This window comes from Hyperoodon ampullatus (genome assembly GCF_949752795.1).
Source record: "Hyperoodon ampullatus genome assembly, chromosome: 15".
Taxonomy (NCBI): domain Eukaryota; kingdom Metazoa; phylum Chordata; class Mammalia; order Artiodactyla; family Ziphiidae; genus Hyperoodon; species Hyperoodon ampullatus.
The window spans coordinates 23,368,586-23,380,761 of NC_136928.1; the positions used below are offsets into that span (position 1 = coordinate 23,368,586).

At 45.6% G+C, this 12,176-nt stretch overlaps 1 protein-coding gene across 6 annotated transcripts in view; it reads right to left on the bottom strand.

Moving 5' to 3' along the window:
• Positions 1-12,176, bottom strand: part of UXS1 (UDP-glucuronate decarboxylase 1) — a gene marked incomplete at its 5' end in the record, with an annotated part of 75,590 nt that overhangs the window by 45,736 nt on the left and 17,678 nt on the right. For 3 of the 6 annotated variants that reach the window (XM_079720911.1, XM_079720912.1, XM_079720909.1), the window contains 2 exons: positions 10,623-10,666; positions 11,745-11,793. In XM_079720911.1, the coding sequence (XP_079577037.1) occupies positions 10,623-10,666; positions 11,745-11,793 (93 nt within the window). Of the gene's footprint in view, positions 1-10,622; positions 10,667-11,744; positions 11,809-12,176 lie in introns of all 6 variants that reach the window. The other 3 variants (XM_079720913.1, XM_079720914.1, XM_079720910.1) reach the window with 1 other exon arrangement.

The window sequence follows — 12,176 nt, forward strand, 5'->3', positions numbered from 1 at the left end:
GACCCAACCCTGCCGACTGTACCCCCAAGAGGAAGAGAAGGTGTTAAGTAAGACTCTTCCCCTGTTTGGGCAGTTTCAAAACTCCAGCCTCCCCCACCCAGCTGGGGGCCCTGGACACAGCGACTGGGGATCAGCCCTTTCTGCCCACCATGGTCCGTCTGAACCCCTGTCTGAGGTCTCACCTTATCTTTCAATGCCTCTTGACCCCATCAAGGTGCCACCAGTCCCCAACCCACATGGATGTTCCAGGACTGGGGCAGCATAAAAGACATATAAAGTTTCAAAAGAGAGTTGATAAATAGAGACTTGAAATATCCACTCTTAAAGTGATTCGGTCGGAAACAAAAGGGCTTTTGAAAAAATGTGGAGAGAGCAGCTCTAAAGTTATTTTTTTTTTTTCCTTGCGGTACGCAGGCCTCTCACTGTTGTGGCCTCTCCCGCTGCGGAGCACAGGCTCCGGACGCACAGGCTCAGCGGCCATGGCTCATGGGCCCAGCCGCTCCGCGGCACGCGGGATCCTCCCGGACCGGGGCACGAACCTGCGTCCCCCGCATCGGCAGGTGGACTCCCAACGACTGCGCCACCAGGGAAGCCCTAAAGTTATTATTTTAACTGCAGATGTGCTGGGCGGGGGCCCTGTCATCATCCGCTGCACGCCGCAGCCGGGACGTGGAATGCACCTCCTTACAGTGGCTGAACTGAACGGAGCAGGACAGGTCCTCAGACAGAAGACCTTGAAGCAGGTGCTTCTCGTCTCCTGAAGGAGTGAAGCTCGCTGACAACAGAGCTGGGCGGGTTGGCAGTGCACGTGATCCCCGCCCCCCGTAGGAGCTTCCAGACTCTCAAAAGGTCAAGTTCGCCATGCAGACGCCCAACACAGGCAGGCAGCTGGGAGACGCCCAGGGGATGGTGAGAATGCCAGCCTTCCCGTGTCAGTTCTGTGACCCCGTCCACACCCCTGGGGCAAGACCCCCAGGCGCTCTGGGCACCTCGGGCTTCCTGCTCCCTCGAGCCAGAGGGCTGCCCGCAAGCTGTCCTGGAACCCGGCCACCACAGCAAGCGCTTGATGAAGCGGCGCCAGGGAGGATGACAAAGCAAGCACTGGCTGGGGCAGCCTCCCACCTGCCCGGTACCCCGTTCTCCGAGGGCCCGACACCCCTGCTCCAGCCTCAGTCTGAGCTCCCAGCATCCACGGGCCCAGCTGACTCAGCTCCATCCCACCCTCCCCGCGCTGCCCACCAGGCCGCTTCTCCTCCAGGCCGTCCTGACGCCTCCCTTCCCTCACCCACCCACCGAGGGTTCATCCCCTCCAGGCTGAAGGGTTTTAGAGAGTCACGGGGAGGGGGGGGCCAGGGCCGCACCCTGGGAATGAAGTGGGCGGAGGGAACACAGGACAAGACTCGTGCATCCAGGAAGAGGTGACCAATTTGTCCACTGAAACCGATTTTCATCCAAGTGGTGAGCTTGGAACAGTGCCTTGCATGAAAGCTTAACATGAAACCAGATACGCTATTTACACCAGGCAGGAAGAGCAAACGGTTTTCTTATAGGAAATATACTTAAAAGAAATAAAACTGAAGCAGACACAGCTGCCTGACACACAGTCACTGGTGCAGGATGACTAAGAAAACCACTTCAGACAGTGTGTGCTAATAAGCCCTTGATTTAAGAAACGCAACGCTGGCTGCTTTCGTGCCCTGTTTCTCTTCGACGTGTAACAACCAAGTTTCAGATTCCACGTGGGTGATCATGTTACTGAACGTTTAAAAAATGATCTCACGGCCCTCTTTTCTCGCCTTGAGGACTCAGGGCACAAAGCTCTAGGTGGGAGCCAGGTTCCTCCTGGGTGTGCACCCCCAGGCTGTGGTGACAGCCAGGTGACCCAGCTGGCCGTGCGAGGGGGGGCTGGCTCAGCCCCGAGCCCCAAGCTGGGTGGACAGGGCAAGGGCGAGGTGTGGGCTTCTTTAAGGCCGGGGCCCCTTTAAAATCCTACCCAGGTGTCGCTCACCCACGTATTTGTGTGTTCAGGCACCTTTTCCGGAGCACCTGTTCCAGGCCACGCCCTGCGCTGGGGACACAGCAGCCATGGGGCAGGGTCGGGAGGCCGCCCACCTGAAGCCTGCAGTTCTGAGGGAGACGCGGCAAGCAGGCAGAAGGAAGCGTGAACTCGGTAACGGGCCTTTCCTTACCCCCCAGATGGACCCCATGGTCACTAGTGATCCCATTCCACACTCTAACCTTCCTCTTTGTTAGGAGAGCCTAGGTACTTTTACTCAGAATTTCAATTAGCATTATTACCTGCTATCTATTCAAAGAATGTTTAAAGATGTGGAGATGGAATGAAACAGCATGCGATCCAACTATTACGAACTGCAGCGTGAGGTTAGGAGGACCCAAAGACCACAGAGTCACAACACCGTCAATCCACTAGACTTCAATAAAAAAATTAAAAAGAAAGAAAGAAAGAAAGAAAAGAAATCAAACTTGCCTGTACATTAGAATGACTTGGGGAGATGTGCAAACTCCCAAAGCCCAGTCTGCATGCTAGGCCAATAAGAGCATCATTGCAGGGAGTGGGGCCCAGGTGTCAGTACTCTCTAAAAACAAAACAAAACACGGCAGAGTCCACGACCCAGGCTGCTAGGACGGCACTGACCCCTGTGCCTCCCTGTGTAAATTGCTGCTGACCTGTCAACTGTGTCCTTATTTCTTGGGGCCCCTCTGCCCCCAAGTGACGTATACGTGATCACATATTTCCTCTCAGTGACATTCTTATGCTGCCGGGGTCAGAATGGCTATGTAAACATTCCTATCTCACAAAGTCAGGAGGAATGAAACTAGACTGAGCTCCTCCAACTTCCACAAGGTCGTGTCCACACCTGACCTTCTGACTCACCCAGTAACCAGGGCCCAGCTGTCGCCTGACTGGCTCACCCACTGGAGGGACAGGACCCTTTCAGGCTGAGTCACAGCAAAGCAGCCCCGCCGGGCAAGCACACACCCTCGGTGCCCAGCTTACAGGGAACTCTCACGGTTTCACAGGAATGAGTTACCAGAAAACTATTTAAGATTACAGTCATACGTGTGCTTCTCTTCCCGAGTTAAAAGGAACAAGAACATCACAGAAGTACCAAAGGGAACTGTATAATTCTCATAATTCAAGAGATCCTGTGTGTAAAGCCACTGCCTTAGAAAAGTTACCGAAATGATTCACTTTCTTTTCATAAGAAAGTTAATGCTATTCTCTAAAGAAAATGATCACTGGTGGGCAGATTTTTTCTTTCTTTTTCAGCCAAGGTAAAACTTGTGGTGGATTACTTCTTACTGTAAACAATTTATTTTTTAAAAAGCTTCAATTAACATTCCTCAAATTACAGCAGTCCTATCAAAGGCAGGATTTCTGGTTCCCATCCAATGAAATGTTACAGGCAGTGTCATTTCAGCACCGAACAGTGGCAAGAGAGATTAAAGCACAAATAACAGCCTTCTATTCGTGATGGAATCAGTTAAAAAAACAAGGAACAACGTTTGCTCCAGTTAAGAATTGATAGCTTGCTGACTGCACAGGACTAGCAGCTGACGGCGGAAGAGAGCAAACGAACACATCGAGTTTGATGAGTTTTCTCCATCCTCCTTTCTCCTTGATCATTTAATGAAAACACCGAGATCAAACAAAATTGCTCTCCATTTCTTCCTTCTTATTCTACACTTGATAACAGGCTCACACAAGGCTAAGCACATCGTCCAAACACGTCCCAGGGGAAAAAAATATATACCAACTTTAATGAATGAATGTCTTCATTTTTCTTTTTTAAAGCTCTTAAGACCCAACCGTTACTCCAGACACTTGGGAGTTTGCTACACACACTCAAGGGAGAGGTCCCCATGCCCGAGGCCAAGACAGAGATGGAGCCAAGACAAAGCATGAGCAGGACCCAGGACCTTCCTTTGGAAATCGATTCAAGTAAGAGTGTCCACGATCTAATACCGTTCTTCCCTCCCAGCCACTTCACCTGGACTCAGTTCTGGAAGCTTCCCGATGAACTGTCAGTAGGGGGACAAAAGCAAACAAATGACTGAATGGGACGAATCACAGGCTCCCCATCCCTTACGTCCCATGGTGCTTCCATGTGGTCCTGGGTTCCAGGCCCAACATATGGCATTACTACTTTGGAATCCTCTGAGACTGGTCAACAGGTGCTAGAAACCATCTGACCACCTGCTGGAGCCAAAAGAGGGCAGATGTGGCCTCAAACTGTGTGCCACGAATTTGCAGGAACTGAGAAATCCGCAGGGCTTGGGAAAGGAAGGTTTCAACACCCCTAGATCCTTCCTTCTACCAACATTCAGACTATTTGGGAACTTTATTGGCGGGGGGACCAATGACACTGATGTGGACATTTGTCTGAATCATCACAGGTTGCAGAAATCAAACTGACAGAGGGCCTTAGAGGAAAGGCTTTCCCATAGGATCTGGGGTCGGGCTTCAGGAAGACTCCTGAAAAACATCAATTAACTTTGTGTCTCCACACAACTAGGGCACCTACCAGGCACCAGTGGGGGACCACGGACACCTAAGGGGGCAGGAGGAACCCCCAGCGACTAGCTTGAGGGATCTCAGTTCCCAGGCCAGAGGCTGGGCCCAAGCTCCTGTGGTGGGAGCTCCGAGTCCAAACCGCTGGACTAACAGAGAACCTCAGACCCCAGGGAGTATCAACTGGAGTGAGGCCTCCCAGAGGATCTCATCTCAGCACCAAGACCCAGCTCTATCCAACTGCCTGCAAACTCCAGTGCTGGACACCTCAGGCCAAACAACCACTAAGACAGGAATACAACCCCACCAATCAAAAAAAAAAAAAAAAAATGAAATGACAAAAAATATGTCACAGACGAAGGAGCAAGGTAAAAACCTACAAGACCAAATAAATGAAGACGAAATAGGCAACCTTCCTGAAAAAGAATTCAGAGTAATGACAGTAAAGATGATACCAAAATCTCAGAAACAGAATGAGGAAAATACAAGAAACATTTTACAAGGATCTAGAAGAACTAAAGAACAAACGAACAGGGATGAACAACACAATAACTGAAATTAAAAATACTCTAGAAGGAATCAATAGCAGAATAACTGAGACAGAAGAATGGATAAGTAAGCTGGAAGATAAAATACTGGAAATAACTACCGTAGAGCAGAATAAAGACAAAAGAATGAAAAGACTTGAGGACAGTCTCAGAGACCTCTAGGACAATATTAAACGCACCAACATTCGAATTACGGGGTCCCAGAAGAAGAAGAGAAAAGGAAAGGGTCTGAGAAAATATCTGAAGAGATTATAGTTGAAAACTTCCCTAACATGGGAAAGGAAATAGCCAATCAAGTCCAGGAAGCGCAGAGAGTCCATACAGGATAAACCCAAAGAGAAATACACCAAAACACATATTAATCAAACTACCAATAGTTAAACACAAAGAAAAAATATTAAAAGCAGCAAGGGAAAAGCAACAAATAACACAGAAGGGAATCCTCATAAGGTTAACAGTTGATCTTTCAGCAGAAACTCTGCAAGCCAGAAGGGAGTGGCAGGACATATTTAAAGTGATGAAAGGGAAAAACCTACAACGAAGATTACTCTACCCAGCAAGGATGCCACTCAGATTTGAAGGAGAAATTAAAACCTTTACAGACAAGGAAAAGTTAAGAGACTTCAGCACCACCAAACCAGCTTTACAACAAATGCTAAAGGAACTTCTCTACACAGGAAACAAAAGAGAAGTAAAAGACCTACAAAAACAAAACCAAAACAATTAAGAAAATGGTAATAGGAACATACATATCAATAATTACCTTTAATGTAAATGGATTAAATGCTCCAACCAAAAGACACAGACTGGCTAAATGGATACAAAAATAAGACCCATATATATGTTGCTTACAAGAGACCCACTTCAGACCTAGGGACACATACAGACTGAAAGTGAGGGGATGGAAAAAGATATTCCATGCAAATGGAAATCGAAAGCTGGAGTAGCAATACTCAGACAAAATAGACTTTAAAATAAAGACTATTATAAGAGACAAAGAAGGACACTACATAATGTTCAAGGAATCAATCCAAGAAGATATAATAATTGTAAATATTTATGCACCCAACACAGGAGCACCTCAATACATAAGGCAAATATTAACAGCCATAAAAGGGGAAAGCAACAGTAACACAATCATAGTAGGGGACTTGAACACCCCACTTTCACCAATGGACAGAACAGCCAAAATGAAAATAAATAAGGAAAGACAAGTTTCAATTAATTGATATTTATAGGACATTCCATCCAAAAACAACAGAATACACTTTCTTCTCAAGTGCTCATGAAACATTCCCCAGGACAGACCATATCTTGGGTCACAAATCAAGCCCTGGTAAATTTAAGAAAACTGAAATCGTATCAAGTATCTTTTCTGACCACAATGCTATGAGACTAAATATCAATTACAGGAAAAAAACTGTAAAAGATACAAACACATGGAGGCTAAACACTACGATACTAAATAACCAAGCGATCACTGAGGAGGAAATCAAAAAATACCTAGAAACAAATGACAATGAAAACATGATGATGCAAAACCTATGGGATGCAGCAAAAGCAGTTCTGAGAGGGAAGTTTATAGCAAACAATCCTACCTCAAGAAACAAGAAAAATCTCAAATAAACAACCTAACCTTACACTTAAAGCAATTAGAGAAAGAAGAACAAAAAAACCCCAAAGTTAGCAGAAGGAAAGAAATCATAAAGATCAGATCAGAAATAAATGAAAAAGAAATGAGGGAAACAACAGCAGAGATCAATAAAACTAAAAGCTGCTTCGTTGAGAAGATAAACAAAATTGATAAACCATTAGCCAGACTCATCAAGAAAAAAAGGGAGAAGACTCAAATCAACAGAACTAGGAATGAAAAAGAAGTAACAACTGACACTGCACAAATACAAAAGGATCATGAGAGATTACTACAAGCAACTATATGTTGATAAAATGGACAACCTGGAAGAAATGGACAAATTCTTAGAAAAGCACAACCTCCTGAGACTGAACCAGGAAGAAATACAAAATATAAACAAACCAATCACAGCACTGAAACAGAAACTGTGATTAAAAATCTGCCAACAAACAAAAGTCCAGGACCAGATGGCTTCACAGGCGAATTCTCTCAAACATTTAGAGAAAAGCTAACGCCTATCCTTCTCAAACTCTTCCAAAATATAGCAGAGGGAGGAACACTTCCAAGCTCATTCTACAAGGCCACCATCACCCTGATACCAAAACCAGACAAAGTTGTCACAAAGAAAGAAAACTACAGGCCAATATCACTGATGAACATAGATGCAAAAATCCTCAACAAAATACTAGCAAACAGAATCTAACAGCACATTAAAAGGATCATACACCATGATAAAGTGGGGTTTACCCCAGGAATGCAAGGATTCTTTAATATACGCAAATCTATGTGTTATACCATATTAACAAATTGAAGGATAAAAACCATATGATCATCTCAACAGATGCAGAAAAAGCTTGACAAAATTCAACACTCATTTATGATAAAAACTCTCCAGAAAGTGGGCATAGAGGGAACTTACCTCAACATAATAAAGGCCATATATGACAAACCCACAGCCAACATCGTCCTCAATGGTGAAAAACTGAAACCATTTCCTCTAAGATCAGGAACAATGCAAGGCTATCCACTCTCATCACTATTATTCAACATAGTTTTGGAAGTTTTAGCCACAGCAAGCAGAGAAGAAAAAGAAATAAAAGGAATACAAATCGGAAAAGAAGTAAAACTGTCACTGTTTGCAGATGACATGATACTATACACAGAGAATCCTGAAGATGCTACCAGAAAAGTGCTAGAGCTAATCAATGAATTTGGTAAAGTAGCAGGATACAAAATTAATGCACAGAAATCTCTTGCATTCCTATACACTAATGATGAAAAATCTGAAAGAGAAATGAAGGAAACACTCTCATTTACCACTGCAACAAAAAGAATAAAATATCTAGGAATAAACCTACCTAAGGAGAAAAAAGACTTGTATGCAGAAAACTATAAGACACTGATGAAAGAAATGAAAGATGATACAAACAGATGGAGAGATATACCACGTTCTTGGATTGGAAGAATCAACATTGTGAAAATGACTATACTACCCAAAGCAATCTACAGATTCAGTGCAATCCTTATCAAACTACCACTGGCATTTTTCACAGAACTAGAACAAAAAATTTCACAATTTGTATGGAAACACAAAAGACCCCGAATAGCCAAAGCAATCCTGAGAAAGAAAAATGGAGCTGGAGGAATCAGGCTCCCAGATTTCAGACTATAGTACAAAGCTACAGTAATCAAGGCAGTATGGTACTGGCACTAAAACAGAAATATAGATCAATGGAACAGGACAGAAAGCCCAGAGATAAACCCATGCACATATGGTCACCTTATCTTTGATAAAGGAGGCAAGAGCATACAACGGAGAAAAGACAGCCACTTCAACAAGTGGTGCTGGGAAAACTGGACAGCTACATGCAAAAGAATGAAATTAGAACAATTCCTAATGCCATACACAAAAATAAACTCAAAATGGATTAAAGACCTAAATGTAAAGCCAGGCACTATAAAACTCTTAGAGGAAAACATAGGCAGAACACTCTATGACGTAAATCACAGCAAGATCCTTTTTGTTCCACTTCCTATAGTAATGTAAATAAAAACAATAAACAAATGGGACCTAATGAAACTTAAAAGCTTTTGCACAGGGGCTTCCCTGGTGGTGCAGTGGTTGAGAGTCCTCCCGCCAATGCAGGGAACACGGGTTCGTGCCCCGGTCCGGGAAGATCCCACATGCTGCGGAGCGGCTAGGCCCGTGAGCCACGGCCGCTGAGCCTGCGCGTCCGGAGCCTGTGCTCTGCAACGGGAGAGGCCACAACAGTGAGAGGCCTGCGTACCGCAAAAAATGCTTTTGCACAGCAAAGGAAACTACAAACAAGATGAAAAGACAACCCTCAGAATGGGAGAAAATATTTGCAAACGAAGTAACTGACAAAGGGTCAATCTCAAAAATACACAAGCAGCTCATGCAGCTCAATATCAAAAAAACAAACAACCCGGGCTTCCCTGGTGGCGCAGTGGTTGAGAGTCCACCTGCCGATGCAGGGGACACGGGTTCATGTCCCAGTCCAGGAAGATCCCACATGCCGTGGAGCGGCTGGGCCCGTGAGCCATGGCCGTGAAGCCTGCGTGTCTGGAGGCTGTGCTCCGCAACGGGAGAGGCCACAACAGTGAGAGGCCCGTGTACCGCAAAACAAACAAACAAAAAAACCCAATCCAAAAATGGGCAGAAGACCTAAATAGACATTTCTCCAAAGAAGATATACAGATTGCCAACAAACACATGAAAGGATGCTCAACATCACTAATCATTAGAGAAATGCAAATCAAAACTACAGTGTGGTATCACCTCACACCTGTCAGAATGGCCATCATCAAAAAATCTACAAACAATAAATGCTAGAAAGAGTGTGGAGAAAAGGGAACCCTCCTGCACTGTTGATGAGAATGTAAATTGATACGGCCACTATGGAGAACAGTATGGAGGTTCCTTAAAAAACTAAAAGTAGGACTACGGTACGACCCAGCAATCCCACTACTGGGCATATATCCTGAGAAAACCATCATTCAAAAAGAGTCACGCACCACAATGTTCACTGCAGCTCTACCTACAATAGCCAGGACATGGAAGCAACCTAAGGGTCCATCGACAGATGAACGGATAAAGAAGATGTGTCACATATATACAATGGAATATTACTCAGCCATAAAAAGAAATGAATTTGTAGTGAGTTGGATGGACCTAGAGTCTGTCATACAGAGTGAAGTAAGGCAGAAAGAGAAAAACAAATACCGTATGCTAACACATATACATAGAATCTTAAAAAAAAGGTTCTAAAGAACTTAGGGGCAGGACAGGAATAAACACGCAGATGTAGAGAATGGAGTTGACACGGGGAGGAGGAAAGGTAAGCTGGGACGAAGTGAGAGAGTGGCATGGACATATATACACTACCAAACGTAAGGTAGATAGCTAGTGGGAAGCAGCCGCATAGCACAGGGAGATCAGCTCGGTGCTTTGTGACCACCTAGAGGGGTGGGATAGGGAGGGTGGGAGGGAGACGCAAGAGAGAGGGGATATGGGGATATACGTATGCATATAGCTAATTCACTCTGTTATACAGCATAAACTAACACAACATTGTAAAGCAATTATACTCCAATAAAGATGTTAAAAAAAATCATTTAAATAAATTTTTTTTCTGGAGAGAGCCCATAGCTTCCATCAGAAATAGTTTTTAATGAGCAAAGGAAAAAAAGATTTAAAAACAATGGATCCGAATTTTAGAGTAAAAATTGACGTTCTCATGGAAAAGTCTCTGTCTTGAAAGTGCCTTGTATCTTTGAAATTACAGAGTTAATTACTCGGCTGAGATGAACTGACATTAGATATTGACCTTCTAAGGTCAGTAAGATATAAGTATTTTCTTAGACACAAAAGAAAAAGTACACATACCTTTTTTCCAAATCTCTGATTTTCTCTCTTAGTGGTTCAACAATCTAAAACAAAAATAACCAGTATCAGTTTTCAAGCAGAAACCCAGTCCTCCGCCACATGCACCCATTCTGATGTTCCAGACGGACAGGACGTGATGTGAAACAGATTTTAATTCCTTCTACGATTCACCTCCAGCTTGAGGTTAAAACCCCGTGACTCACAATCCTAGAATCGAGATACTGAACCGCGTGTTGGAATCTCTCACTCCAGAGATGCCTAAGCTCTCAGGAAATTCACCTTTTTCCTTCCCGACCTCACGGGCAACATCAAAGGTGGTTCAGGCTCGTGAAACAGGTGATCACCACCCCCGCTTCTCTTCAGGTGAGAGAGAGGACCCCTGGGGGCTGCCCCCGGTGTGTCGCCTGCCATCAGCACAGCGTCGGCGTCGCAGACCGTGTGTCCACAGCATTCGCAGGCCAGGGCCGGGCTGCACAGGATGACCGGTATGTGCCTCCAAATCACAGTGAGCGGCCCCCAGCCCTCCCACAGCCCATATTACAACAGTCTGTCTGCACCGACACTGGACTAAAACACGAGCAATTATTTTAACCAGAAGGTGTGAAGTGGGCTAGAGTTGCCGGCTTTCAGTGAGGCAGGCCGCAGCCTCCCCTCCGCTTGTGCGCCCACCCTGCTCTGTGTGTCCGCTTGAGCGCCCGCCCTGCTCTGTGTGTCCCCGGGTCCTCGCAAACGAGTCGGGCCGTGTTTCCTGTTGGCACCTGTTCAGGTGAGTGGAGGGCGGCCCCTGCCCCCATCCCTGGTGAAGGTCCTCACTGCCGTTCCTCTAAGGAAGCCTGGAAAGGCTCCCCTGAAAAGTCACATAAGAGCGTAAATCCATCTTGCCTGTAGGGCAGAATTTAACAGACTGCACCTTTACAAATGGACAAATGCTGACACAGAGGTGCGGCCACAGCCTAATAAACAGAAAGTCTCTTCTTAAATGAGGGAATGATTTCTTGCGAGATGGTTTCAGAATCAGAGGTCGGCATCAAGCGGCCACAATAAAGATACCAGCGCAAGCAAAGGAACTAAGTGGACAAATTAGCAGGAAAAGGAGGGGCAAAGTTTGGAAAAGAGACTAACCTCTTCAATCTTGCTTTCAATCTTGAGTTCACCATTTTCCTGGATGGACCTGTTGAGGAGAAAACTACAAAACTGAGACCAGTTGAAAGACTTTGTGACTCCCAGGTGTATTTCTGAACAAATCACCACAACACAGGCCAAAGGCTGCATGTTGCCCCTTCCCTCCCTGAGGACCCGTCCCGGGCACCAACCCCCCAGGATGGCGAGGGAGGAGGGGGCTGGAGGTAGCCCCTCAGCCCAGTACCCCAGGCTCACCGCCACCTTACGGGGCGCTTCTGTTCAACTAAGACCATCTCACTTTCACATTCCACCCAACAAGGGATTGTAAATTAGAGGCAGGAAGCGTGTCTATAGGGAGTACAAGTTTCTCTGCTGGGCTTTCCTGGGATTTAATGCAAAATGGAGTTTTTCCAAGTGCAAAGACAGAGCTCC